The sequence below is a fragment of the Bos indicus x Bos taurus genome, chromosome 19 (genome assembly GCF_003369695.1).
Source record: "Bos indicus x Bos taurus breed Angus x Brahman F1 hybrid chromosome 19, Bos_hybrid_MaternalHap_v2.0, whole genome shotgun sequence".
Taxonomy (NCBI): domain Eukaryota; kingdom Metazoa; phylum Chordata; class Mammalia; order Artiodactyla; family Bovidae; genus Bos; species Bos indicus x Bos taurus.
In genome coordinates this window covers 63,650,970-63,678,799 of record NC_040094.1, presented here as the reverse complement: position 1 = coordinate 63,678,799, position 27,830 = coordinate 63,650,970, and the positions used below count along the sequence as shown (strand labels likewise).

Sequence of the window (27,830 nt, the reverse complement as noted above, 5' to 3'; positions counted from 1 at the left end):
AGCTAAGGTTCCGACTTTCACCGGCAAGGCACTCAACCACAACCTGCCTCCAGGGCTGCCTCTATCAGCAGCATCGCAGGCATGCCCCCTTGTTGATTCACAGAACGGCTGTCCCATGGGTGAAAAATATGAAGCCATTACTGACAGACAGCAGCCATCTCAGAGGACCAGGAGTGAAGCAGAGGCAGGACCGCGCCCCCCAGAGCCAGAGGCCTCCAATCCCACGCACAGATGAGCCCCAAGTCATTTTTCCTGTTGCTGTTTTAAATTCCGTCTTAACGTATTTATGAAACTCTGTAATCTAGTTAACGCTGGAGCACGTGCCCCTCCAAATACCCCTGTTCCTGCCATCACACTGATACCCTCTTAACAAAAGACACGGAAATGGAGTTCGGTCTCTAATAGAATATTCTAGCTTAATGAAATCTCCCTCAAACACTGACAAATGCTTGCTTGCCTACTGATCCGTTTTATCTCTTTGATAGGATGAGTAGATATTACAGCCCTATGACTAAAAAAAAAAAAAAAATTAAGTGCTTTCACTGATAAATACAAATGTCCTGGCTGAGTAATACAGACAGAGGGGTGATGGCCAGGGTGCCCTCTCCGAGTCACGCACAGGTTGGTTTTCATCTCTGAGAACAGCTCAGCTCCCCAGATGCCCCCTCCCGTAGGAATACCCAAGAGAGACAGAGAGAGAAAGGGTCCAATGAGAACCAGCTCAGTGATCAGCAAAGATCGGGCGCTGGATGAGTAACAGTTTAAAACTTAAATTCATCTAACCCATCTTTCTAAGGACTGAAAGCAGGGTAACTTTTATTACTATTTTTTAACGCTTAGTGGTTGAGACACTCCTCGGGAACCATAACCTCAAAGACAATGCATGGAAAGGCCAAGGGGAGGGGTTTAAACTGAACGACCCTCGGGAACTGTCCAGGGCTGCTGCCCAGCATCCGCCCCCCTTCCTTCACCCCGGCCCGCGACAGGAAGACCCCAGTGCGGCAGCTCCTGCCCCAGCCCTGTGAGCTCCTGCCCCTCACCCCCTCACCCCCCACAGCTAAGCTCAGTCCGCTGCAGCGTGGGCCTTTGTCCTGCTCCAAGCCCAGTGCCCCCGCCCCAGGCACGCTACCCTGCCCCCAACTTGTCCAGTTCACACCCCTGCTCCCACTCTGGCTGCCCCTCCACGCCGGGCCTGGGATCCAGCTACCACCCTGACTGCCCTCTCCCCGCTCTGGAAACCTCAACAGCCCTGCTCATTCAGCAGGTTCAAGGCCATGAGACCTTCCCCAAAGCTGAGCCTTCCAACTCATCACCAACAGTGACCATCACCACTGCCCCTATTACAGCCTGCTCCTCCCCCTACCGCCACCTCACCCCACGTCCAGTGGCGGCCACCTCCCGGACACACCCCAGGTCTGGAAACATCTCTCCACCACCCCTCCAGCTGCAGGACCCCAAACTCTGTCCAGGTGAGGAGGGGCCTCCCGGCAGGCTGCCCAGCCCACTCCTGCCCACTTCAGTTTAGTTCTCCACACAGCAGCAGCTGTGTGGTCCTTTCCATGGAAACTCTGATGAGGCCAGCTCCCTCCTGAGAATCTGTGTTGGTTCCTGGGCCACAGCTTTCAGGCTCAGGAACGGAGATCTTCAACCTGGTCCAAGACCTGCCCAGCAGCCATGCTGACCCCGCCTGCCTCCTCTGCCCCGTGCAGACCCTGCAGAGCCCGAAGGCCCTTCTGGGCCCACGACACGCAGGGGTCCCTCCCCAGGGCTGTGTCCACGTTGGCTTCTTACCCAGAAGGCTCTTCCTTCTTTTTTCACCTAGATAGCCCACACCCTCTCGAGCTCAAACGTTTCCCTGGGTGAGATTTTCATGACCCCAGACTCAGTTAGCCCCTTGTCACCCGCGGTCAGAGCCCCATGGCCTCTCTGTGCACCCACATGATGATGGGCCCATCACCAGAGGGATGAGAACAGAGTCTCAGAGATGTGTCTGGTGGATGGGGTGACAGTAAGTATCCACGGAGTAGACAGTCATCTAAAATTTTAGACCCTATCCTAAGAGAAACCCCCCAAACTTGTCATGCTGCTGCTGCTGCTGCTAAGTCGCTTCAGTTGGGTCTGACTCTGTGCGACCCCATAGACGGCGGCCCACCAGGCTCCCCCGTCCCTAGGATTCTCTAGGCAAGAACACTGGAGTGGGTTGCCATTTCCTTCTCCAATGCATGAAAGTGAAAAGTGAAAGTGAAGTCGCTCAGTCGGGCCCAAATCTAGCGACCCCATGGACTGCAGCCTACCAGGCTCCTCCGTCCATGGGATTTTCCAGGCAAGAGTACTGGAGTGGGGTGCCATTGCCTTCTCCAAAACTTGTACTAAAATTCAAATAGCTATCTGATGAGTTCACATTTTGAAAACATGAGGTAAGAGGTAGCCTAAGGACAGAGCAGAAAGGAACTGAAATAAAGAATTAAGATATCTGCATGGAGGACACACAGCTTTAGAGCAGGTGTCAAGAATCTGGACACAAGAATATAGGGACAGTTTTCAATAAGCTGATGATCAGAAGTAGAGAAAACAAACCATCTGATATCACTTTCACCCAAACCTCCCCTTCAAATGTTATCAAAAAATCTACAAATACTGAAATTAGAGGCCCGCTTAAGTAACATCCCAAATCTAAGTCTGGTGAACAGATACAAGGACACACACCAAGGCCGAGAGAAGCCGAATCTGTGCTGCGCAGAGACCGCCGAGCTCTGGGCAAGTCCCGCAGAACCGATCCAGCAGCTCAGGCACTACAGCACACAGAGAATCACACACCTGCCTGCCAGCCCAGGTCAGGGCAGGAGAAAGGACACTCCAAGAAAGTAAAATGCCTGGACTGCTGTTTTAAATACAAATCTACTCCATGTACCTTTGAAACCTCCTCTGAATGTGTGCGAGGCTTGACTGCACTTGCTTTACAGCATCTTTATACAACCCCCAGGATGTAAGACAGGAAATTAAAAGAGCACGTTCTTACAGATATCTGTCTATGTTTTATTATGATGGATTCAGGAGGGGGGCCCTGGGGAGGGAAGAACATCTGGATCCAAGCTGTAAAAATGGCTTTAAAAAAAAAAATACAAACCCATGAAGAATTTACCTTTCAAAAACATTTTGGATGAAATATCACAAAAATCCATGTGATAGAAAGAATAAAGTGAATAACACCCCCAAAAAAGAATGTGTATGTAATATATATATATATACACACACACACACGTATTATGTATAACTGAGTCATTTTGTGTATATATATATAGTGTACGTATGCATAACTGAGTCATTTTGTGTGTACATATATGTGTGTACATATGTATAACTGAGTCACTTTGCTGTACAGCAGTATTAAGACTATAAGTCAACAATAATTCAATTAAAATTTTTGTTAAATAATATTTCAAAAGAAAGAAACAAATATAAACCTAATCCCAGTCACTTAGTTGTAAGATTCAGGCAATACTTAACCTGAGAACTGTACAAAAAAGATCTTCACGACCCAGATAATCACGATGGTGTGATCACTGACCTAGAGCCAGACATCCTGGAATGTGAAGTCAAGTGGGCCTTAGGAAGCATCACTACCAACAAAGCTAGTGGAGGTGACAGAATTCCAGTTGAGCTATTCCAAATCCTAAAAGATGATGCTGTGAAAGTGCTGCACTCAATATGCCAGCAAATTTGGAAAACTCAGCAGTGGCCACAGGACTGGAAAAGGTCAGTTTTCATTCCAATCTCAAAGAAAGGCAATGCCAAAGAATGCTCAAACTACCGCACAATTGCACTCATCTCACATGCTAGTAAAGTAATACTCAAAATTCTCCAAGCCAGGCTTTAGCAATATGTGAACCATGAACTTCCTCATGTTCAAGCTGGTTTTTAGAAAAGGCAGAGGAACCAGAGATCAAATTGCCAACATCCACTGGATCATCAAAAAAGCAAGAGAGTTCCAGAAAAACATCTATTTCTGCTTTATTGACTATGCCAAAGCCTTTGACTGTGTGGATCACAATAAACTGTGGAAAATTCTGAAAGAGAAGGGAATACCAGACCACCTGATCTGACTCTTGAGAAATGTGTATGCAGGTCAGGAAGCAACAGTTAGAACTGGACATGGAACAACAGACTGGTTCCAAATAGGAAAAGGAGTATGTCAAGGCTGTATATTGTCATCCTGTTTATTTAACTTATATGCAGAGTACATCATGAGAAACGCTGGACTGGAAGAAACACAAGCTGGAATCAAGATTGCCGGGAGAAATATCAAGAATCTCAGATATGCAGATGACACCACCCCTATGGCAGAAAGTGAAGAGGAACTCAAAAGTCTCTTGATGAAAGTGAAAGTGGAGAGTGAAAAAATTGGCTTAAAGCTCAACATTCAGAAAATGAAGATCATGGCATCCGGTCCCACCACTTCATGGGAAATAGATGGGGAAACAGTGGAAACAGTGTCAGATTTTATTTTTCTGGGCTCCAAAATCACTACAGATGGTGATTGCAGCCATGAAATTAAAAGACGCTTACTCCTTGGAAGGAAAGTTATGACCAACCTAGATAGCATATTCAAAAGCAGAGACATTACTCTGCCAACAAAGGTTCGTCTAGTCAAGGCTATGGTTTTTCCAGTGGTCATGTATGGATGTGAGAGTTGGACTGTGAAGAAGGCTGAGCGCCGAAGAATTGATGCTTTTGAACTGTGGTGTTGGAGAAGACTCTTGAGAGTCCCTTGGACTGCAAGGAGATCGAACCAGTCCATTCTGAAGGAGATCAGCCCTGGGATTTCTTTGGAAGGAATGATGCTAAAGCTGAAACTCCAGTACTTTGGCCACCTCATGTGAAGAGTTGACTCATTGTAAAAGACTCTGATGCTGGGAGGGATAGGGGGCAGGAGGAGAAGGGGACGACAGAGGATAAGATGGCTGGATGGCATCACTGACTCGATGGATGTGAGTTTGAGCAAGCTCTGGGAGTTGGTGATGGACAGAGAGGCCTGGCGTGCCGTGATTCATGGAGTCGCAAAGAGTCAGACACGACTGAGTGACTGATTTGATCTGATCTAACCTGAGAAAACCACCTGTCCTCAGTGGCTGTGAAAGTTACCGAAGAAAAGTGTTCTCTGCCAACTGCTCAGCGCTGGGCCATATGCAGGCCGTGCTCAGTAAGTGTCATCATAGTTACTATCACCCAGCAAACTAGCTCAGTACCTGGGGAGAATATGTACGGAATACATAATTAGACAAGTAGATGGACGGTAGCCAGCACAGATGTAAGTCTCAGGGCCTTAACATCAACCATAAGATGTAAAACTTTACAAAGGTCAGCTTCTTTAGGGGCGGGGGCAGAGAGACAGAATGGGGAAAGTAATGGAAATTTTAAAGGTCAAATTTGCACAGACAGGATTTGTGCATGCAAAGGCATGCAGTCCTATAAACTCAAAGTAATCCTAGGGCTCTATCTAGCTCAAAGGATTGTAAGCAAGCTTTCCAAAAAAGAATAATAAATCACAACTACCCGCCCTTTAGGGCTTCTCTACTCTCCCTCAACTGCTCTGAACAGTTTTAGGAATACAGCACCCTGACTTTTGTCCATCAAGATCTCCTCTCCTACACGAGTCTGAATCCCACTGGCATCAAGCATCACTGGGGTCAGTTCAGTCGCTCAGTCACGTCTGACTCTTTGTGACCCCATGGACTGCAGCACGCCAGGCCTCCCTGTCCATCACCAACTCCCAGAGCTTGCTCGAACTCATGTCCATTGAGTCAGTGATACCATCCAGCCATCTCATCGTCTGTCGTCCCCTTCTCCTCCCACCTTCAATCTTTCCCAGCATCAGGGTCTTTTCCAGTGAGTCAGCTTTTCACATCAGGTGGCCAAAGTATTGGAGCTTCAGCATCAGTCCTTCCACTGAACACCCAGGACTGATCTCCTTTAGGATGGACTGGTTGGATCTCCACGCAGATCAATGGGGTCAGGGTACCATTATTTCAGCCTATGGCTCCTACAAGATAAAGTGCAAAGTTCTTCTCCCAGTATTTTTATTTTTTCTCCAGATTAGAAAGGGACTCCAGAGTCATTATTTGGGTCACAGAACTCTGTAAAATGCCACAGAGCCAAAACACAACTCAAATGCCAGATTTCAACTGTAAGGCATTCACATAAGTTAGACAGGCCAAAAAAAGAAAAAATTACTTGGACCCAACAGAAGCCAGAAAATTAACAGTTTACATGATGCCAATCAAGAAAAATATCAAGGAAGTATCAGGAGATTTTTGTTTTTAATCCTAAATCAATTCAATTCCTGGCTGAAGGCCAGTCCCCAGCAACCAGTGGTTTGTTTTGCATGAAACTTTCAGCATTTCAATGATAATATTTTTAGAAAAAAAATTCAGCACTGTAGATTATTTTCCCGAGATATTGTGCTTCCAGGGAATAATTAAAGGAGGGGACATACAAACACTGGGCTGGAGGCGGTGCCACAGCAGGTCAACAGCTGGCGGGACGCTAGGAGGCAGGCAGCCTGGCACGGGGCTCGGCTCCCCATCCACTCCAGTCACCACTGCACAGCCGCCACTCGGAGCCTGGGCTGAGGATTCTGACGCTGAAAGAGGACCTCAAAAGAGACCAGTATTATCTGACAGCAGCTGGCAGGGATGCCGCATGCTTGCTACCCCTCAACAGAATCCAACGCCCCCGGTGCAGTGAAAGAAAAGGGTCAGTCGCTCAGGCGTGTCTGACTCTTTGGGACCGCACGGACTGTAGGCCACCAGGCTCCTCTGTCCATGCGATTCTCCAGGCCAGAACACTGGAGGGGGTTGCCATGCCCTCCCCAGGGGATCTTCCTGACCTAGGGATCGAACCCGGGTCTCCTGCATTGCAGGCAGATTCTGAGCCACTAGGGAAGCCCCCACCGTCAACTGCAAAGAGGGATCTAAACCTAGGTTACCTAACCTCCAGTCTAGTGCTCATTTATCACAGGAAGGGCTCTTAATTTTTACACTTTAACTCATACATGCTGACTTTTTATATACTCTTTAGTGCTCTGTGTGTAAGTCATATTATCCAGTTATACTATAAACTCCCTGATAAGACTCAGAAGGTCTGTTCACTCTTAGGAAAACCCTTGTCTGTACCAGCAGCTCATACGCGGGTCTGTTCACAGCGGACCTGGGAGCTGACAGTCTTCTTCTCCAAAGAGGAAGACACCGAATTCGCTTCTGACGCTTATTCTCTGTGCCCCCACATGCTCCCGTGCACAAAAATAACTATAAAACCCAATTTTGATCCTGTGTTGGATACTGAGATCAGGAACAAAAAGGCCACGTATATAGTTGTGTGGGGGAGGTTTAGACAAGAAAATGACTATATGACAATTCAATTAGTAATTATTTCCACTGCCCACAGACAGACACACCCACACACACACCTCTTGCCCATAGAAGTACTGAGGAAAACTAAAATTTGCATAGAGGTGTAATGAACACTGTACACTTAAGAAAAAGCCCCTGACAACCTAGTTTTCCACAAGCATCACACAGTCCCTGTTTCCAGGTTGTGTACCACACCCCGTAAAACTTCACTAGTTCAACTGGCTTATTATGTTCATTTCTCAGCTTTGGATACTTTGATAGAAAAACCTCATTTAAGGTCTTTCCACGTTAATATATGTGTGAGTAACATGCATGTGACCTTAAAAAGGCATCTGAAACTATAGACCCAAACTGAACTTAAATCCGACAGAGCCTCTGGATGCAGGTGCCAGTTTGCAGAAGGCACAGAGGCATATGATGTACTACGAGCATGCAGTGAAGGATTCTGACTGTGGGAAAGTCTACAGGTCCCGAAGTCCAGGGATGCCCCCAGACAGTGAAAGGGGTATGAAAGAGGAAGTCGTAGATTAAAAGAGACGTAAGGACATTTCCAGTTATTTTAAGTGTGCAAGATGAAACTGCAGTGTCTGTCTGTGGATAGCCATGTAGCAAAACTAAAAGAAATGCACAGAAGTGATGATCTAAAAGCCACAGCAGTAGTTCCTTTGGGGGAAGAAACAAGGCAAGGGGAGGACTAGCGAGCTCATCTGCTTGACCTGGGGGTGGCTGCAGCAATGCGGGCTGTATGGCGATCCCCTAGAGCACGCATTTTCTGTGGGGTTTAATGCATCTGCATCTTATTCTACAATGAAAGGCTTAAAAGGGTATGATCTGATTTACTCCCTCTGGATTCTCTAAAGCTGAACGCTGCTACCATAGCCACTAACAACAGCAAGGAGATCAAACCAGTCAGCCCTAAAGGAAATCAACTCTGAATATTCATTGCAAGGACAGATGCTGAAGCTCCAATACTTTGGCCACCTGATGCAAAGAGCCAACTCATTGGAAAAGACCCTGATGCTGGGAGAGATTGAGAGCAGGAGAAGAAGGGGGTGAACAGAAGATGAGATGACTGGATGGCATCACTGACTCAATGGACATGAGTTTGAGAAAACTCTGGGAGATGGTGAAGGAGAGGGAAGCCTGACGTGCTACAGTCCATGGGGTGAACAAGAGTCAGACAAGACTTAGCAACTGAACAACAATATTCAACTTTAAAAACAAGTTGCAACAAAAAATTCGGTTCCACATTTCAAGGGCCTGACAGACAGACGTTGCTGATAACGACACAAGGAGACAATGCTGATTACAGAGCGTTCCCAGCGTCACACAAAGTACTGACGATGGCCCAGAGAGCAAGTCGGCTTTCAGGTCAAGCTGATTCCCAGTTCATCTGCCCTTGGCCTCCAGGGGCTTCCATTCTTACGCTTCTGCTTGTAGGTAAGATTCCTGGCGAAAAAGAACCATATGAACTCAATGACAACCACTTAGCAACCACAGTGACCACGAGCAGACCCCATCCTGCTTGTTACTGCCCCAGTGCAACCAAGAGCAACGAAAGAGGAGTGGTCGACTTGTTATCAAGGAAGACACCTGACTGCACCGACGTGTGACCAGACACAACACACCCCACAACCTGAACAAAGAGCGACTGACCTCCGAGGCTAAAACTAGATGCACTGTGGGATCGTACACAGCAGGATCTAATGCCTGCTGATCTGAGTGCAGCTGATGTAACAACAACAGAGATAGAGCACACAATAACTGTGATGCACCTGAATCATCCTGAAACCACCCCAACTCCCATCCACGGGAAACTGGCTTCCGTGAAACCAGGCCCTGGTGCCGAGGATGGGGACCACTGCTATATAGGGCCTTACAACAGAAAGAGGGCATTAGTGGAAGAACTGGTGAAAATTCAGACGAGATCTACAGTTAATATTGTACCAATGTGAATTTCCTGTTCTTCATAATCATACTACGGTTATGTGAGGTGTTAATATTGGAGGAGTTTGAGCAAGCTCCAGGAGTTGGTGATGGACAGGGAAGCCTGGCGTGCTGCAGTCCGTGAGGTCGCAAAGAGTCGGACACGACTGAGCAACTGAACTGAACTGAATGTTGGGGGAAGCAAGATAACATAGAGATACTCCCTGTACCATTATCAACTTTCCAGTGTCTAGAATTAGTTCAAAAGTTTGAAAGAAAACCGTTTCTTCCAAAGATTTAAGGATCTGGATGATAAAAAGCTCCCATCAGAGCCAAGTGTAGTTCAGTCACTTGAGGGTGAAGTAAGGTCTACAGGTCTCAAAGCCCAAGGACGCTCCCAGATAAGGAAACAGCGATGAAAGAGGAAGCTGGAGATTAAGAGAGACGTAAGGACATTTCCAGTTACTTGACATGTGCAAGGTCAAACTAGAGGGGCTGTGGACAGCCCCGTGGCAGAACCAGAAAAGGTGCCCAGACGTGACGGATCTGAAGGTCACACAAGCAGTCACTTTGGAGGACGAGACTCTTGCAGAACTGACTGTCCGACTCACTGCCCCACTGCAGAGTCCAAGACTTTCTCAGAAAAGTGAGCTGAATTTGAAAAGGAAGGCTATTACTCAAATCAGGCAACAACTCCCATCTAACAGCAGGCACAAAGGATAAAAAAGATGGCCCAGAAATTCCCCACTCGCAAGTCCTAGCAGATCTTCAGAATTATTCATATATATATATCAAATCAGCAGTGATAATGTACTTAGCATTTCCTAACTTTAAATCCAGCTCAAAGACTCTTGGAGCAAGAAAGATGTCTAAGACTATGATAGGGAAACTGACCAAGATGGGGTGTTGGGGGGAGAGACCAACATTTTGGGCTCATTTTTAAAGCAACTTAGAAATCTAGGACATAAAGAGAATTTTCCATGGAGCATTTACAAGACTTATGTTGTATCTGGATTTAGAAAATGCTGAAAAAGGTATGCATAAGGCCCATGCTTCATTTCCGTTTCATCATTCTGTGTATTTTCCGAATTTATGTATTTCTAAGATCAGAACCTCAAGTCAGGACTCCCCCGATGGCCCAGGGGCTGAGACTCCATGCTCCCAGGGCAGGGGGCCCGGGGCCCATCCCTGGTCAGGGAAATAGATCCTACATCTGCAACTAAAAGACCCTCATAGCCAAATAAGCAATTTTTTAAAAAGAAAAAAAAATAAGAACCTCAAGTCAACACTGAAACTAAGATCTGACTTCCGTATGTGTACCACTGTTGAGAAATAATTTCAATTCTAACAACGGAGTTACTTGTACTACAGAAAACAAAACCACTAAATAACAAACTCTAAGGTTATATTCAGTCACCTTCTTGCTTGGGGAGGCTACTAAGATCTGTACAGTTATAGATTAATACTATTGCGTTTGCACATGCATACTTCAAGTGTAAAGTCAGCTCTGCTGTAACATCTCAGTGTAAGACTAAAAGCTGGGGGCAGGAGAAGGGGAGGCAGAGGGTGTGACAGTTGGATGGCATCCCTGACGAGATGGACATGAGTTAGAGCAAATCTCAGGACAGTGAAGGACAGGGAAGCCTGGCGAGCTGCGGTCCACGGTGGTGCCAGGAGTTGGACACGACTTAACGAGCGAACAACAACAATGACCAAGAGCAGACTAAGCAGCTCAGGGTGCAGCCTGCTTCCAAAGCACCAAGGGCAACTAAAATCAAAAAGACAAAAGTCAAAAAATGTGTGATTTCAAGTAGAGCAGTTTTCCCTGCCTGTGAATTCTCCTTCGATACAGAGCCTTATGCATTCTCGATGCTTTAAACAGGTCTTTGTTATCGTGTGTATGCTCAGCTGGGTCGGACTCTCTGCTGCCCCATGGACTGCAGCCCGCCACGTTCCTCTGTCCATGGGATTCTCCAGGCAGGAGTACTGGAGCGGAATACCATTTCCTACTCCAGGTCCTTACGTTATTACCAGACTAGCAATCTAAATTATGAAAGATAAATGTACAATCTTTACTCAATAAAACTCCCAGGCTTCAGAGCACAATGCCCAAAGCAATCCATTGCCAGCTTTGTTTGCAGATTTCCTGATGCTTTAATACAGAGATTCCTGGACGAGCACCGAGACTCGCTGGTCGTAGAACTTAAGGTTTCAGACTGCAGAGGACACAGAGTACAAAGGTTTATGAGCCACCAGGAAGCAGGAAGCGGCCGTGGGCACACCATCCCTGCACAAGCTGGGAATGGAGACCAGTTCTGTGGCTGGGTTTACACACAGCGTGGCACGCTCGCAGCCAGTTCCACCACCGTTAAGTTGAGGGACCTTAGTCACACAGCCTCCACAATCCCTCCCCACTTTGAATTCCAAGACCAAGGCTCTTCTTGGTCTTATAACTACAGAATTCACCAAGGAGGTCAAGGTCAGTATATAAATGCACGTGGATTCAGATGATTAGTTCAGTTCAGTTCAGTTACTCAGTCGTGTCCGACTCTTTGCGACCCCATGAATTGAAGCACGCCAGGCCTCCCTATCCATCACCATCTCCTGGAGTTCACTCAGACTCACATCCATTGAGTCAGTGATGCCACCCAGCCATCTCATCCTCTGTCGTCCCCTTCTCCTCCTGCCCCCAATCCCTCCCAGCATCAGAGTCTTCTCCAATGAGTCAACTCTTCGCATGAGGTGGCCAAAGTACTGGAGTTTCAGCTTTAGCATCATTCTTTCCAAAGAACACCCAGGACTGATCTCCTTTAAAATGGACTGGTTGGACCTCCTTGCAGTCCAAGGGACTCTCAAGAGTCTTCTCCAACACCACAGTTCAAAAGCATCAATTCTTCGGCGCTCAGCCTTCTTCACAGTCCAACTCTCACATCCATACATGACCACAGGAAAAACCATAGCCTTGACTAGACGAACCTTTGTTGGCAAAGTAATGTCTCTGCTTTTCAATATGCTATCTAGGTTGGTCATAACTTTCCTTCCAGGGAGTAAGCATCTTTTAATTTCATGGCTGCAATCACCATCTGCAGTGATTTTGGAGCCCAGAAAAATAAAGTCTGACACTGTTTCCACTGTTTCCCCATCTATTTCCCACGAAGTGATGGGACCAGATGCCATGATCTTCGTTTTCTGAATGTTGAGCTTTAAGCCAACTTTTTCACTCTCCTCCTTCACTTTCATCAAGAGGCTTTTTGGTTCCTCTTCACTTTCTGCCATAAGGGTGGTATCATCTGCATATCTGAGGTTCTTGATATTTCTCCCGGAAATCTTGATTCCAGCTTGTGCTTCTTCCAGCCCAGCATTTCTCATGATGTGCTCTGCATATAAGTTAAATAAGCAGGGTGACAATATACAGCCTTGACGTATTCCTTTTCCTATTTGGAACCAGTCTGTTGTTCCATGACCAGTTCTAACTGTTGCTTCCTGACCTGCATATAGGTTTCTTAAGAGGCAGGTCAGGTGGTCTGGTATTCCCATCTCTTTCAGAATTTTCCACAGTTTATTGTGATCCACACAGTCAAAGGCTTTGGCATAATCAAATGATTAACCTACATTTAAATAGAAGCCTGTTTTTAATTGCAGATACATAATATTAAATCTAATGGTTAGGAGTGCTATCCACCTTCTTAGTGACTAAAATCTCGCCCATCTGATACGAATCTACTGCCATTTTTTTTTTAAATTCTAATTCTCCACATAGTTTCAGACAAAGTACACAGAACGTCAAATAAAGCCTGACGTGACAGGGACACACAGGAAAACCAAAGCTAGAAGTGGACACATCTTCAGAATTGGGGATAAAACTTGGGACTTCAATTAATCCTCCACCATTAAGCAAGTTACCCAAGCACCCTGCTCAGAATGAGCCTATCAAAGTTAATGTCATGAATCCTGAGTTTATGCTTTCATTGATCATGAAGAGTGTGTTACACCTCTCGCCATCCTGTTAACTGAATCCGGTAAGCCCAGAACCTTGCCCAGCAAGTCGGCCTCTGATCTCCAGTGCCTCTGCCGTTTATCTCAATTACTCCACAGCATTACTCATTTTAGACAACCATGGAAGTCTCAAACATGAAGTGCTCCAGCTCCTACCCAACAACTAGTCTTGCAAGTTAATTGGCATCACATGAGCACAGACTCCACTCAGCCATCAGGTGCTGTGATGCCTGGTGGCACAGATGAACAAAGGGAAAATATCAGCCCTTAAGCCAAACCTGACCTTGGACCTAGAGAATAAATATCAGTCCTGCCTGCTTCTGAACTGCCATCCGGAAATTAAGCAGAAGAGTGACAGAGGTTCCCATGTTAATAAGTCACTCAGAAGCTAATCTGCAGAAACTAATGTCAAACTAAAGCAACAAAAATCACTTTAGTGATCAAAAGTGACTTTAGACATTTTAGTCATTTAGTGATCAGCATGGGAAAAAATTAGATTTCCTCAGAAGATTTCAGAATTAGGTGTATGACCTGCTGTATTTTACATGGATGACCAACAAGGACCTTCTGTCCCGCACAGGGGACTCTGCTCTCTGTTATGCTGCGGCCTGGAGGGGAGGGGCGCTTGGGGGAGAATGGACACACGTATACCTACGGCTAAGATCCCTCGCTGCCCACCAGAAACCGTCAACTATCACAACACTCTAAACCGGCTGCTGCTGCTGCTGAGTCGCTCAGTCGTGTCCGACTCTGCGATCCCACAGGGCAGCCCACCAGGCTCCCCCGTCCCTGGGATTCTCCAGGCGAGAACACTGGAGTGGGTTGCCATTTCCTTCTCCAATGCATGAAAGTGAAAAGTGAAAGTGAAGTCGCTCAGTCGGGCCCGACTCTAGCGACCCCATGGATTGCAGCCCACCAGGCTCCTCCGTCCATGGGATTTTCCAGGCAAGAGTACTGGAGTGGGTTGCCGTTGCCTTCTCTGTATTATTTCCCTTACTAATGTGTATACGTCTATTATAACTCAGTGTATCGCCTCCAGTCCTAATCTCAAGGCTGCAAAACCCTGTGCTTCCAACTGTTACCGACAGTACCAGCCTCAGAAGAGAAAAACAAGTATAGTGTATTAATGCATAAATATGGAATCTAGAAAAATGGTACTGCTGAAGCTATGTGCCAGGCGGGAATAGAGATGCTGACTCACTGGAAAAGACCCTGATGCTAGGAAGGACTGCAGGCAAAAGAAGGGGGCGACAGACGATGAGATGGCTCAACAGCATCACTGACTGGCTGGACAGGAATCTGAGCAAACTCCAGGAGATACTGAAGGACAGGGAAGGCTGGCGTGCTGCAGTGCACGGGGTTGCCAAGACTCAGACAGGACTTAGCGACTCAACAGCGACAGATCAAGACACATCCTTCCGCACCTCCACTGTCCACTGAGGGCTGTAACTGCAGTCTGACAGAGCAGGGGGACCTGAGGGCAGCAGGGCACTGGGCTAACAGCTCGGGCTGCAAACCCGCACTGCCCGGCGTGAGTCCAGCTCCACCGCTTCCCAGCTAGGTAACCTCGGGCAAGTCAGCAAACCCCCGTGCCTCTTCTGTGAAGTGGGCCTAACCCTTGGCCGTTTCAGAAGTGCTGGGTGAGAGACGAGACGCATCACTCCAAGAAGCAGTTTCACTAACAGGATAGTTGGCACTTAGGTATCAGATCTCTAGAATAAAATTTTGCTCAGAATTCAGCTGTTGATCAGATCTTTCTCTTATCCCATTTCTTACACAAGTTGGATCTAAACTTATTTATAGTACATCTTCAGGTCCTGGGCTTTCACCCTTATCTCTTACCTACCTACTTATCCCAGATAATAAATAATCTTGTATTTCCCAAAATGCCAAAACTAGAGATGTGTAGGCATAAGGGGAGAAACACAGCAACTGAAGCCATCCAAGATGAACTGCCCTCATGTAATCTTACTCGCTGAACTTAGTCTTAAATGATTCCTAACTCGTGCTGACAATTTATCACATCATTCCCCTCTATTCCATTCCTGGTAAAAACTATTTCCAGAAACCATTTCCCTCTTTGTATAATTTAATAGAGGGTTTCTTTTAATGTAGCTGTAGTAATTTCAACCAGATCTGACTGCTAGGGCCATGCCAACCCTGAAATGTTCATGTCTCAGGTTAAAGTCTAACAAGAGGTTTGCTGGGTGGGAAGAGACTCGAAATGAAGGGTTTGTCATGGAAATTCTGACAGACAGAGGAGGACGGTCAGGTCTTAATTCTATGTCACCCAGGCGTGTTTCAGTGTTTCCCTTCACGGCGTCATTCTTTCCTCCCCTCACATAAATTCAGGCTCTGTAGGCACCAAAAAGTTTCCGTTTGGCTCTGAAAAGTGTTCTCTGCAGAACTGTTAGAGTCTACACCCGAGCTCCACCCCACCACCGGCCTGGCAGATTCATCAGGACTCATTTCAAAATGATCACACCCTGTGCTTACGGGGGGCTTTTGAACAAACGGATCTAAGACGAGAACTTGTGCGTGTCCAGCAAGTGGCTGCATTTAACGCGAGTGTATCTCTCAACTGACTGACGCCTGCCGAGGGCTCGGGACTCAGTGGCAGCGGCTCCCCTGGCACCCGCAGCTCCACCCGCCCTGCCTCGTGCCAGGGCACAGAATCCTTCCAGGCACAAGAAGTTTAAAACGACCAGTGTCGAGCCGAGTGTCTGCACCCTTTGGAACATGACAATCTGGCTGCAGCTACTAGCAATCCCCAAGCAAAGGACCATCCCAGTGACTGCCAGACACACACGGGTGCTAGTCGAGCTTCTCGCCCTGCACCCGAGGCTGGACGCTGCTGCGGCCCACCAGAGGCTCTTGTTTAACTTGTGCGGGGGATTCACGGACGCCTGGACACTTCTCAGTCAGAAGGCAGACGCGCTGCGTGGTTTATTCCTATCATTCTAAACTCAGTAGGTTTAACATTACACAGAACTTACAGGGACAGACTGGAATTCTCCATTCTATATCTTGATTAAGCACCCTTAGCTATGACAAGCCTACACAGCATATTAAAAAGCAGAGACATCAATTTGCCAACAAAGGTCTATCTAGTCAAAGCTACGGTTTTTCCAGCAGTCACGTATGGATGTGAGAGTTGGACCACAAAGAAGGGTGGCCACCAGAGAATGCGTGCTGTTGAGCTGTGGTGGTGGAGGAGAATCTTGAGAATCCCCTGGACTGAAAGATCAATCCAGTCAATCCTAAAGGAAATCAACCCTGAATATTCATTGGAAGGACTGACGCTGAAGCTCCAGTCCTTTGGCCACCCGATGCAAAGAGCTGACTCATTGGAAAAGACCCTGGTGCAGGGGAAGATGGAGGGCAGGAGGAGAAGGGGACGGCAGAGGATGAGATGGCTGGATGGCCTCACCAACTCGATGGGCGTGAGTCTCAGCAGACTCCAGGAGAGCATGCAGGACAGGGAGCCTGGCGCGCTACCATTCACGCAGTCGCACAGCGCCGGACACAACTGAGCAAGCAGACACCACCACTGAGCTTGAGAAAGTGCTTTTCTCAGCCATCTCAAGATCTCCTCCCAGCTGACATGACTTTGGATTATAAACTAGACTTTAAAAAATAGCAGGCAGGCAGAAGTCACCCTGATCCTTCATACCGTTTAATATTTATATAATCTCACACTCAGCAAATATTTACGTCATGTCCACTGAGCGCCAGGCACCGCATTAAACACTGGAGACAGAGAAGGAAGACTCAGTCCTTGCCCTTGAGGCAGACAGAGGAAACAGACAAGCCGAGCTCCAGGAGGAGGGTCCCACGGCAGGGAGGGTGGAAAGGCCTGGGAGGCACTTCAGGGGAAGACTCGCAGGTGAGGCGAACCATCTGGGCCAGTTCAGGCGGGAGAGGAGAGGAATCAAGAGAAAACACTTCCTGGGAAAGTACATCTCAAGCACTTATCTCGGGTGCCAGGAGGAAGAAGAGCAGCCTTAGGCGAGCCTGAGAAAGCAAGGACTGAGGAGACGCCACGTCCTGGCGAGGAGCCGGGCTCACACCGACAGGGAAGCTCTGCAGGCGATGAGTGAAAAAACACTCTGGAGGGAAAAACAAATGAGCGCGCTAAGTGTTAATGTGCCTGAAAACTTAAATTTGAGAGTCATCCAGGAGAGTGAAACACTCAGGACAGTAAGTCACATTAAAGGAAATGGACGTGTCAAATAAACATTTGAGGTTTCTACTGCCGAGGAGGAGGAATAACCACGCCACACGCCTCAGCATCGGCTTGGGGGTGTGGTGTGAAGAAAAGCACTTTCACTTAATATACTGAGAAGAAGAGCAGCGATTCAGAAAGCCATTAACCAGAAATCATTTCATAATCAGTTTGCACCAAACGGGAATCCCCAACACCAGTTTCTTCCCTGCGTCTCTGCTTCTAACGAGTAAAAACTGTTAACCCTTCCAACTGCCCACCTCAATCACACTTTCCTGCATTTTGGGGATTACAGGCAATTTCATCTTTGAAGCTGAAATAAGGCTTTAGTCTACCTCAGTGAAAAACCTCCAGAGTTTCAAATTAGACTCGCTCTTACTTGGACTGGTCTTTTTGGAACTCAGATAACCAAGAGTTCATCTATAGTTCACCAGCTGCTAATTGGGAGGGCCTCCCTGGTGGCTCAGAGGTAAAGAATCTGCTGGACAATGCAGGAGATGCAGGTTCCACCCCTGGGCCAGGAAGATCTCCTGGAGGAGGAAACGGCAACCCACTCCAGTGTTCTTGCCTGGAAAAAACCATGGACAGAGGAGCCTGGTGGGCTACAGTTTATGGGGTCACAGTGAACCGGACACAACTTAGCAATTAAACAACAACAAACCCGATGAGAAGCGGGGCGGGGGCTCCTGAGATGTTGACCTATTCTGAAATGGAAAATCCTGGCTTCCACTTTGAAAACCAGTGGTCTGTCCAAGAGTCTAGGGGCAGTCAAGCCAGCATGTGGGAAGGACAGGGACTATCAAAGGAGGCCAGGCTTGTGGTACAGCCCCTACGTGGTCTCAGCCCCCAGCCCCTGCCAGCACTGCTGACCATGCTGCGTGGCTCTCGGAACTCTGAGGCCTGTGTGAGAATGACTAGACATCCTTTTCTAAAGAGTTGCCAACTCAACCCCCCTCTCTGTTAAAGGTCACCCTCCCTTAGAGAGACCTGGTTTTTTGGAATTCCTCAGCTCCTACAGCTAAAAGGGGAACCACTTTTCTTTTTCCTTCATTCAAAACGTTACCTTTCATTCTCAGAGAATATTGATCAGACACCATCCTGTTCAGGTGAGCTGAAATATCGATCCAGAGACAGGCCTTTAAGAAGGAATGTCATCAGGAAAGGTATAGGGAAAGCTGACTTTTAACCCTCAATGATGGAGAAATACAGAGCTTCACAGGGTCACATGTCAAGTTCAATATTTGGTGTGCTTAGCAGGAAGTGGCTCGAGATTGCACACTGACTCAGAGCCACATTGCAGGCCCTAGAAAGTGAATGAAGTCCCTGAGGATGACCCCACACATTCTGCTCATATGCAGGGATTCATTCTGATGCCATTCTGGAGCGTGGGCTTCTCAGGTGGTACTAGCGGTAAAGAACCCACCCGCCAATGCAGGGGATGCAAGACACAGGTTAGATCCCTGGGTCGGGTGCGGAACATCCTGTAGGAGGAAACGGCAACCCAGTCTAGTATTCTTGCCTGGAGAATCCCATGGACAGAGGAGCCTGGCGGGCTGCCGAGTTGAACATGACTGCAGTGAATCAGCACGCACTCTATGGCGTGTTCAGAGCCTGGGCGACAGGACAGTTTACCTGGTGACATTCACCACGAGGGAAGGAATGCAAAGTGCAGGGAAGACAGGAGAGGCAGGTTAACCAGATGTAACAGACTGACTACGCAAGTGTGAGAAGTAGCTTCTGTCACTGTAGTTAGAGAAGTGCACAGGCCTCCCTAACTCGGAGGCAAAGAAAGGTAGGGCTGGCTCCTTCCCGCTTCCAGCAGAGAGGGCGGGAGACATGCCGCTGTAGCTCCGAGGCCCCAGAGGAAGTGCATCTGCAGCCCCGCTCCCGGACCCTGCTAAGGGACGCAGGCCGAGCAGGACCGGCTCCCAGCCGGGGACAGGCCTTCCGGGCTTCAAGCGCAGCTTCAGGAATGGCCAGGGCCAGACAAGCGTCCTTCTCATCCTTTTTTTTCTTAAAAAAGCAGGCAAGGACCAGCTCTCTGCTAGCCTCACAGACATGAAATGAGCACCGAACAGATTGAGCCAACCTACAGAGCAGTAAGCCGAACAAACAAAAAAGGCAAATTCGAGTGCTGCCATCTCGGATCTACAAAGGAGCACACTTGTCTTCATCTCTGAGAACCTTCAGAAAGTCCCGTGGCTTCCAGATCTACCACGTCCCCCTCCGTGCTCCAGGCCCTGGCTCCACCACGTCAGGCAGCACAACCTCAGCACGGGAGCCTCCTGTGTCACGTGTGGGGACACGTGTGCAGGGTTCTCCCCGGCACCACGACAGAAAGACAGGAGAGTCCAGCAAGGAAAAGTGGGCATGACCCAGCAGACCTGCAGAAAGTCCCTGCTTCCGTCAATATCTTGGGGAAAGGAAAGAAGCGGGAAATCTTCCTTTTTTTGAACATCCTTACAAAACATGCTTTTTAGATAGCATGTTCATGCTCAGTTGTGTCCGACTCTTTGCGGCCCCATGGACTGTAGCCTGCCAGGATTCTCTGTCCATGGGCTTTCCTGGGCAAGAACACTGGAGTGGGTTGCCGTCTCCTTCTCCATTTCTAAATGGCATAGGTAACAAATCCAGTTGTAAGGATTTCAGTTCAGCTCAGTTCAGTCGCTCAGTCGTGTCTGACTCTTTGCAACCCCATGAATCGCAGCACGCCAGGCCTCCCCATCCATCACCAACTCCCGGAGTTCACTCAGACTCACGTCCATTGAGTCAGTGATGCCATCCAGCCATCTCATCCTCTGTCGTCCCCTTCTCCTCCAGCCCCCAATCCCTCCCAGCATCAGGGTCTTTTCCAACGAGTCAACTCTTCGCATGAGGTGGCCAAAGTATTGGAGGATTAAAACTCACTTATTTCTTTTGTTTTCCAATTCTTACTTAACATTCACTAGGAATATGGCACGTGCATTTCAGGCTATCTTACTCCATGAACATGACTCAGTTGGAGTGCCTGCCCCTCTCAAGCTGAAGCCAACTTGGCTGCAAATATGTCATCTACTGAGCAAAGCAACAGGCTGCACACCAGCAGCTAGAGACACTGCCCCTCCTTCAGTGACAGGGAAGGAGTACCAAGCCAGCCCCAGACTCCAGCTGCCATCCCCAGGGCGTGTGCTGCCAGGCACGGACGAGAACAGTCCGTCTTCTGAATAAGAAGGAGTCTGTCAAACTGAGACAACAGGAAGTTAACTTAGGGAACACTGAGAGAAAACATAAACATATTCTAAAATGACCGAATGTTAAGACTGAGGCAAGAGAAATGTCCCTGGCGGTCCACTGGTCAGGGTTCCACGCTTCCACTGCAGGGGGCACAGGGCTGATCCCTGGTCGGGGAGCTAAGATCCTGTGAGCTTCGAGGTGTGGCCAAAAGAAATGTTTTAAAAAAGAGAGTGTGGCAAGCACCAAAATAGGAAAACGCTGGGTAACCACTGGGCGATTAAACAACGGTGAAAACCTAGGGCGGGATGAGGTGGGAGGGAGGTTCCGGGGGGAGATGTACATACGCACGGCAGAAACCAATCCAACATGGCAAAGCAATTACCCTCCAATTAAAAATAAATTAAAATTAAAACCTGAAAAACACCACTGTCCTGAGCTAGTATTATCTAAGTTACAACCAACAATAAGATATCAGGTTAGTATAGGCCTGCCAGAGTCAAATACAGATGACACGTAACAATTGTAACAAGCAGTTAGCTCACTGCAGATACACTTATATTTGAAATGGCTTTTGTGAATTAAAGTGTAAATATAATAGGGGAACTCACTAAAGGCATCTGGTTTAACTCTTCAAAGCAAAGAAGAGCACAGGGACTTCCCTGGTAGCCCAGCTTCCACACCGCGGGGGGCACAGGTCCCATCCTTGGTCAGGGAACTAAGATCCTGCAAGCTCAGTGGCACAGTCAAAAAAAACCAGAATAGCACACGTTCACTACTATAATCTGGTTTGTAAATCCTCAATTTCAAATGTTAAGGAAATTCACAGGACAGATTAAAAAAATGGCTAAAATGTGTTGGGAAAAGTGCTTAACCTCACAAAGGAGATGGAACTTGAAAGAAGCCCCTTTCATCTATCAGAGCAAAAGTGCAGAGGATTTATTTGTATTATCCAACACTGGTTAAGAGTGAAGAGAAAGTGGTACTCTCACATTGATACTGAAATACAATTGGAACCTTTCTGGAGAGCAACTTAGCTGTGCTTATTAAAGTTTAAAATGTATCCACACACTTCTAAGTATCTATTGCAGACATGCCTATACTAGAGCCCAAGGATACTGACAGCCTCGTTTGCTAAGAACTTAGAAACAATTAAAACGTCCCTCAGTAGAGACAGGTGAGTCAGTCTGATGCTTCCACACACGCAACTAAATAAGGCAGAACCGATGTTGTGAGAGAGAAGCATTTCCCCACACCCACTGCCTGCTGCTGGAAAAATGCGTAAGTGATTGAAAATTCAGATCTTTTTAAAAAGTATGTGTAATTTAGTGAATGCATGGATGTCTGAAGTTATGCCCGAGGGAAAAGAAAACAAGGATCCAATTTCATTTTTATACAGTATTCGTACAATTTACGAGCATCACTTTTATAACTGAGGTAAAAGGGGGCGATGCTGACATGAGGCCAGTGACCTGTTAATCTCCTAAAAGCCCCACCGATGCTCCCGGGAGCCCACTCGGGTCCTGCCGTGGTCAACACACCTGCTCTCCAGTTTCAACAACAAAACCTGCAGGTCTGAAAGGGGTCAGCTTTATTATCCAGGATTTTTTGTCTGTAGAAAATGACCATTTTTTAAATAACATATACCCACTTCCTCTTGTACATTATTTAGGACATTTAATAAATACTTTTCCTCATGAGTTTCCATAGGTCTCCGCCCAAGTACATTACCAAAAATGAGAGCAGAAAGAAATCACATTAGCCCAGAATCACAAGGTTACATCCTTAAACTCCACGTTCAAAGACTTCAAATGCTGTCTCCGAAGCTCAGGTCCACAACTCTGAGAACTGGAAAAAGTCACATTTCCTTCTACCTCTGAGACACACGCTCATTCTTTTTCAAAGGACTCTCTGGATTACTCAATGCCACTCTCCAAATAAGTTTATTCAACAGGGGTGTTAAGCACAGTGTGAAGAGAAGTGGAATGCTGATGGGTAATGCCATAAAATAGCTGCACCTAAAAATGTCTATAAAACATACATAAGAAACACATTCACCAGTGTGTGGAAGGTTTTGAAAGGTGACCAACTTGCTAGTACAATTTTAAAGTCATAAAGAGTACACCCTGCGTATCTCTCATGCGCTTAATATTAAACAGTGTTAGGATAATATTTTCCAGGCTAGAATGTACTTTCCACTTGCCCTAATAAACCAAAGCCCAGATGGGAAATGTAACCAGGACTAAGTAAACATAATATAGACAGTGAGGAGAGCTAATGACCTAGGATGCCTTCACGAGCAATAAAGCATTCAAAAAAAAAAAGTTTCAACAAACAGAGAGTTGAAAAGCTGGGCATTTGGAGTGTGTGAAATAAACGCACCTTCAGAGAGGAAATGCGTTTCTGTGGATGCAGCCAAGAGTGTCAGAAGCTGTCACAAAGCTGACGTGAGGGAGAGACGTGCCTCATGCAGCAGCCTTTAGAACATGCAGACTTGATTCTGGCTGACAATCTGTCGTCAAAACCCCCAGGCATCCTACTAGGGTGCTGTATGGCCCACAGGGAGAAGTCCAACCCAGTTCCCAGGTAAAAGATGAACCAAAACAGGAAGAGAAGTCACACAAACACTAAGCGATTCCATTTTTTTCTGAACACCCACACAAAGACAGCAGTTTCTGACAAGAACGTTCTTGGCAAAAAAAAAAAAAAGTTACAGGAAGGTTTTATTCCCTTGAAGAAAAAGGCAGGTCTCTACGCAGAGTACCAGAAAATACCAAATGGTGTTCTTCCCCCAGGCCCAAGTTTACAGCCTTCACATTTTGAAAACATCTAAATGTATTTTTGTTTTTGTATCAGATAAAAGATGACTGGAAACACTGTTCTTGTCTGGAATGCTTATTTCTTGTTATACTTGAAAATAAAATGCAACATGGCAGCTTACCTTGGCACTGGAAGCCTTGTTTCCCAAACCCCCTGAAAAACAAACAAGAAAAATTTCTTATTTTCTGTTGACACCACATCTTAAGCCAGTTATATGACAAAGCATTCTACAGAGGTAAAGGTTTGCACATGAAACCCAATGATTTGACAGGAAAACATGCCTAAACAGCTCAGAGTGCAGAGTCAAGTCAACTTTGAAAAGATCTGGCCTCCAAATCTCACTGAACTCATTTCAACATATTCAAGGTTCTTGCCAGTTTTTTTTTCCCCCTAACATTTTATCAGTACTTAATTGAAAAACATGACTATAAAGTTGTTGGCTACAATATTCAAGCAACAAGAAGAACTTTATGGTTAAAAAACCAAATCTATAAAGATGGCTGAATTTGGTCCCTAAAGACCAACTGAAAATCTTTCCGCCCTAAAAACAAACAAGTGGCTTCATCATTTGTTATGAAGTATTACTTACCTAGAAATGACCGCGTAGCACCACTCTTAACACTACGTTTTGGCTTAAAGGAGCCAGATATTAGTGTCATCACTACTGTTTGCATGTGAGATTATGACCTGATTTTACTGTGAACCAACAGCATTCAAAGCACATTCAGAAGCTATATTGCTCTTGTAAATTACTTTAGAGAATTTACTCTCTAAGCAGAGAACTCCGACATGGACATTAAATTGCAAACACCATTTCAACTAGGATGAACTACATTAAAATTCTCAGAAGGTTATGAGTCATAATCTCTTGCTTTACATAGCATTTTAAATTTACAAAGCACTTCACATATCTTTATAATTAACTTAGTCACTCCCCACCCCCCAAAAAAATTTAAATGCAAACAGTTTTAAAATATCAGTGCTTTAATATTTGAGTTGTAAACCAGGGAAATGCAGAAGAGAAGAAAATTCAAAAATTAAAACCACGGCTAGACCGTGCTGGGGAATATTTTCCTGGAACTTCCGAGGGGTTGCTCTGCAGCTAAGTGGAGAAGAGGAGTATTGACTATGGGGAAGAAGAGGACAAGGAGATCTTCATTTCCACTTCATGCTACACCTGGTGACCCAACAGGCCACATCGGTTCACAGGGGCTAACAACGACCCTGGAAAGTCTTCAGCGAGCCTGGATGTATATGTCTCTTTCTACCTTACCCTCGTCCTGCGAAAGTAATCGGCAGTCTAGAACAGACTAAACAGAACGTTTTAATGGAATTTCACAGCTGACACGTGAGGCCCAACACCTCCCCTTAACTAAATGCAATCTCTCTGCCTTGAGGCTCCAAGAACTGACGTTAAGCAGTCTTGTCTACATTGACCTAGGAGCTCAACCGCTCCAGGCGCTGACTTCACCTCGGAAATCATTCGGAGAGGTGGCTGTGCTTTATACATAAGTGTGCTTTGGAGTGGATTTCTAAAAAGAAACGAAGACATTAAGCACCTTATTAGCACATTTGTGGGGCTTTCCCTTAAAGATTCCCCCAGGTGTGACGGGTTCAGATAGAGCCATCCTTAAGGGAGAAGTTAAGCACCTATTAATTAGCACGTTTGCGGGACTCGCCCTTGGAGACGGTTTCCCTGTGCGATGCATTCAAGCAGCGTTCGTTCTCCCAAGAGCCCCACAAGACCCAGGAGCCACACAGCGGCTGGGCAGTCACCGGCGCCGCTCCCCCGGGGTAGGGGAGTTAAGGAGGCCCAGACGGCTCTGGCTTGGGGCGCGGGGGGCTTCCTACATACAGCAGCAAGTGACAGAATGGATGGAGGTTGTCTGGCAACGTAAGAGGGAAAAAACGAATGCTTCTCCAAGTGAGGCATCTGTACTGCCTTTAGTTTTAGCTTTCTTAAAACAACTGGAGGAGAGGGGTCATCAATCTTTTGAAAGTCAGTCAAAGTCATCATCGTCTCCCCAGGAAACTTGGCGGGATCGGAGACCCTGCAGCCTGTCCGGCAGCTGCGGCGCGTAAAGCGCGGCCCGGGTGACACCGCTGCCTGGAAGTTACCTGGGCTCGGCGGCCGCAGCCCGCTGGCAGCCCCGGGCAGGCCTGTGTCCTCCCGGCCCCGCGCGGCCCGGGTCCGCTCCAGAGGCCGCCCGCGCCCCCGCCCCGCCGGCCGGCCGGCCGCCGCCCTCCCCGCGCCCGCCTCAACAGTTTGCCGCCGCTCCTCCCGGCTCGCGGGCCCGGCCCGGGGAGAGGTCCGCGCGCGCGGCGGGGCCCGGGCAGCCTCCCGGGGCCGCGCTCCGAGCCTCCGGCCCGGGGAGACGGCCGCGCCCCGCCCGGGGGTCCCGCCGGGAGCGGACTCTCCGCGGCGCCGAGCGAGGCGCCGGGCGGGTCCAGGGGCGGCGCACACCCACCAGATGAAGTCGGTGCAGTGGCTGCAGAAGGTGGGCTGCTTGAAGAAGCGCGCGATGAAGCGGTGGTTCTTCACCTCGTGCACGTTCTTCTGCCTCAGCGCCCCTTTGCGGGCGAAGCGGTTGGCCACGTCCTGCGGCGCCGCCGGCTCGGCGGCCGGGAAGACGTCAGCCATGGTCCCTCGCCGCCTCCTGCCGCGGGGGGCGCGGGCGGCGGCCGAGGGCGGCCGGGAGCCGGGCGGGCGCGGAGCGGAGCGGAGCCGCGGGCTCGCTGTGGCCGCTCGGCTCTGACGGCGGCGCCGGCGCTCGCGCTTCCTAGTCGGGCAGCGGGGGCGGCCCGCCCACCGCGCATGCCCGAGCGCGGCCCGGCAGACGGGGCGGGGGCGCGCGGGGAGGGCCGGGCGCGCGTGGGGCGGGCCGGGGGCGCGCGGAGGGTGACGGGAGCGCGCGGGCCGGGGGCGCGCGGGAGGGCCGGGGCGGGGGCGCGCAGGGGGCGGGGACGCACGGGAGGGCGGGGGCGCGCGCGGAGGGAGCCGGCTGCCCCGCGGCCCCCGAGCCGCCCAGGAAGCGCCCTTTCCCGTTCTCCCGGGTTTGCCGGGCTCCTCCCTCCCGCGCTCCGCTCCTCCCGCCCCAGGCGCAGCCCCGCGTCCCGGGCCGGCTCCTGGCCGCGCCCCCTTCCAGGACCCAGCGCAGTCCCGGGACGGACGCCCGCGCCGCTCTGAGCCTCAGCCCCTCCGGGGCCTGCACGCTGTGCCGCCTGCGGCGCCGGGTACACACGTCTGATGTGTCGGGACGGCTAAAGGACCTGTCCTGGCTGTTCACCCCGTTACCCGTTGGGTACCACGCTTACAGAGTGGGTGATCAGGTCTTCTTTACCAGCCCAGAGCCTTCATTTAGACGCGGTTTTGCAGCCTAAAGCTGATGACTGCCCTACCGGCAGGTGCCGAGCACAGCCAGTTCGTTTTTAAACTACCGAGTGAAACTGCCCCGTGAAAGCGTGGCTGGCACGGACCGGCGAAGCACGCACGTGGGGCCGTACCGACTAGTCACTTGCTGAATACTCGTTAACTCTGCCCCGAGGATGCTAAAATACGTGAGGGAAACGTTCCATTATTGTTTTATTTCATTGTCAGATTCACTCAGATCAGAAATTAACGCATGTGTTGAAAGGAGTATGTTTAATTCTTCAAGAAGTTAGGAAAAGAAATAGAGAAGGAAGGAAGGAAATCTTTGCTAAGATCTATACTATCTTAGAGTACGTAGGCCAAGTAGGGCTACCATTTCTTTTAAGATTGCTCAACTGAACGCTTGTTGGTAGGAATGTCTTTTGTTTTGACAGGGGTAAGCGATTGACCCGCCCTTAATGGGGCGTGTACTTCCAGCGCTCACTCACAATCTTTCCGGCCAATGTTCTTGGAGCTTAAGAACACTACACCTGCCGGCTATTCTGGTCAGAAACTTCTCCACTTTGGGTGGGGCCCCGAGTCCAAGGGCGGCGGGGCTTCCCAGGTGGGACTAGTGGTAAAGAATCCACCTGCCAATGCAGGAGATGCAAGAGACGCGGGTTCCATCCCTGGGTCAGGAAGAGCCCCCTGGAGGGAGGCATGGCAACCCACTCCAATGTTCTTGCCAGGAGAATCTCAGGGACAGGATCCTGGCAGGCTACTGTCCATGGGGTCGCAAAGAGTCGAACACGACTGAAGTGAAGTAGCGTGCACGCCAGCGCTAGTTCAAGGAAGCAAAAAAAGGAAGATGCAAGGAAAGGAATGAAAAGCAGGG

At 48.4% G+C, this 27,830-nt stretch overlaps 1 protein-coding gene across 3 annotated transcripts in view; it reads right to left on the bottom strand.

Annotated features, from left to right (window-relative positions):
• Positions 1-26,334, bottom strand: part of PRKCA (protein kinase C alpha) — a 300,566-nt gene extending 274,232 nt beyond the window's left edge. Inside the window, exons 1-2 of one of the 3 annotated variants that reach the window (XM_027519238.1) lie at positions 26,055-26,334; positions 23,708-23,739 (exon numbers count right to left, since the gene is read on the bottom strand). In XM_027519238.1, coding sequence (XP_027375039.1) covers positions 23,708-23,739; positions 26,055-26,227 — 205 coding nt within the window. In that variant the 5' untranslated portion in view covers positions 26,228-26,334. The remainder of the gene's footprint in view (positions 1-23,707; positions 23,740-26,054) is intronic. The other 2 variants (XM_027519237.1, XM_027519239.1) reach the window with 2 other exon arrangements.
• Positions 26,335-27,830: the final 1,496 nt, after the last annotated feature.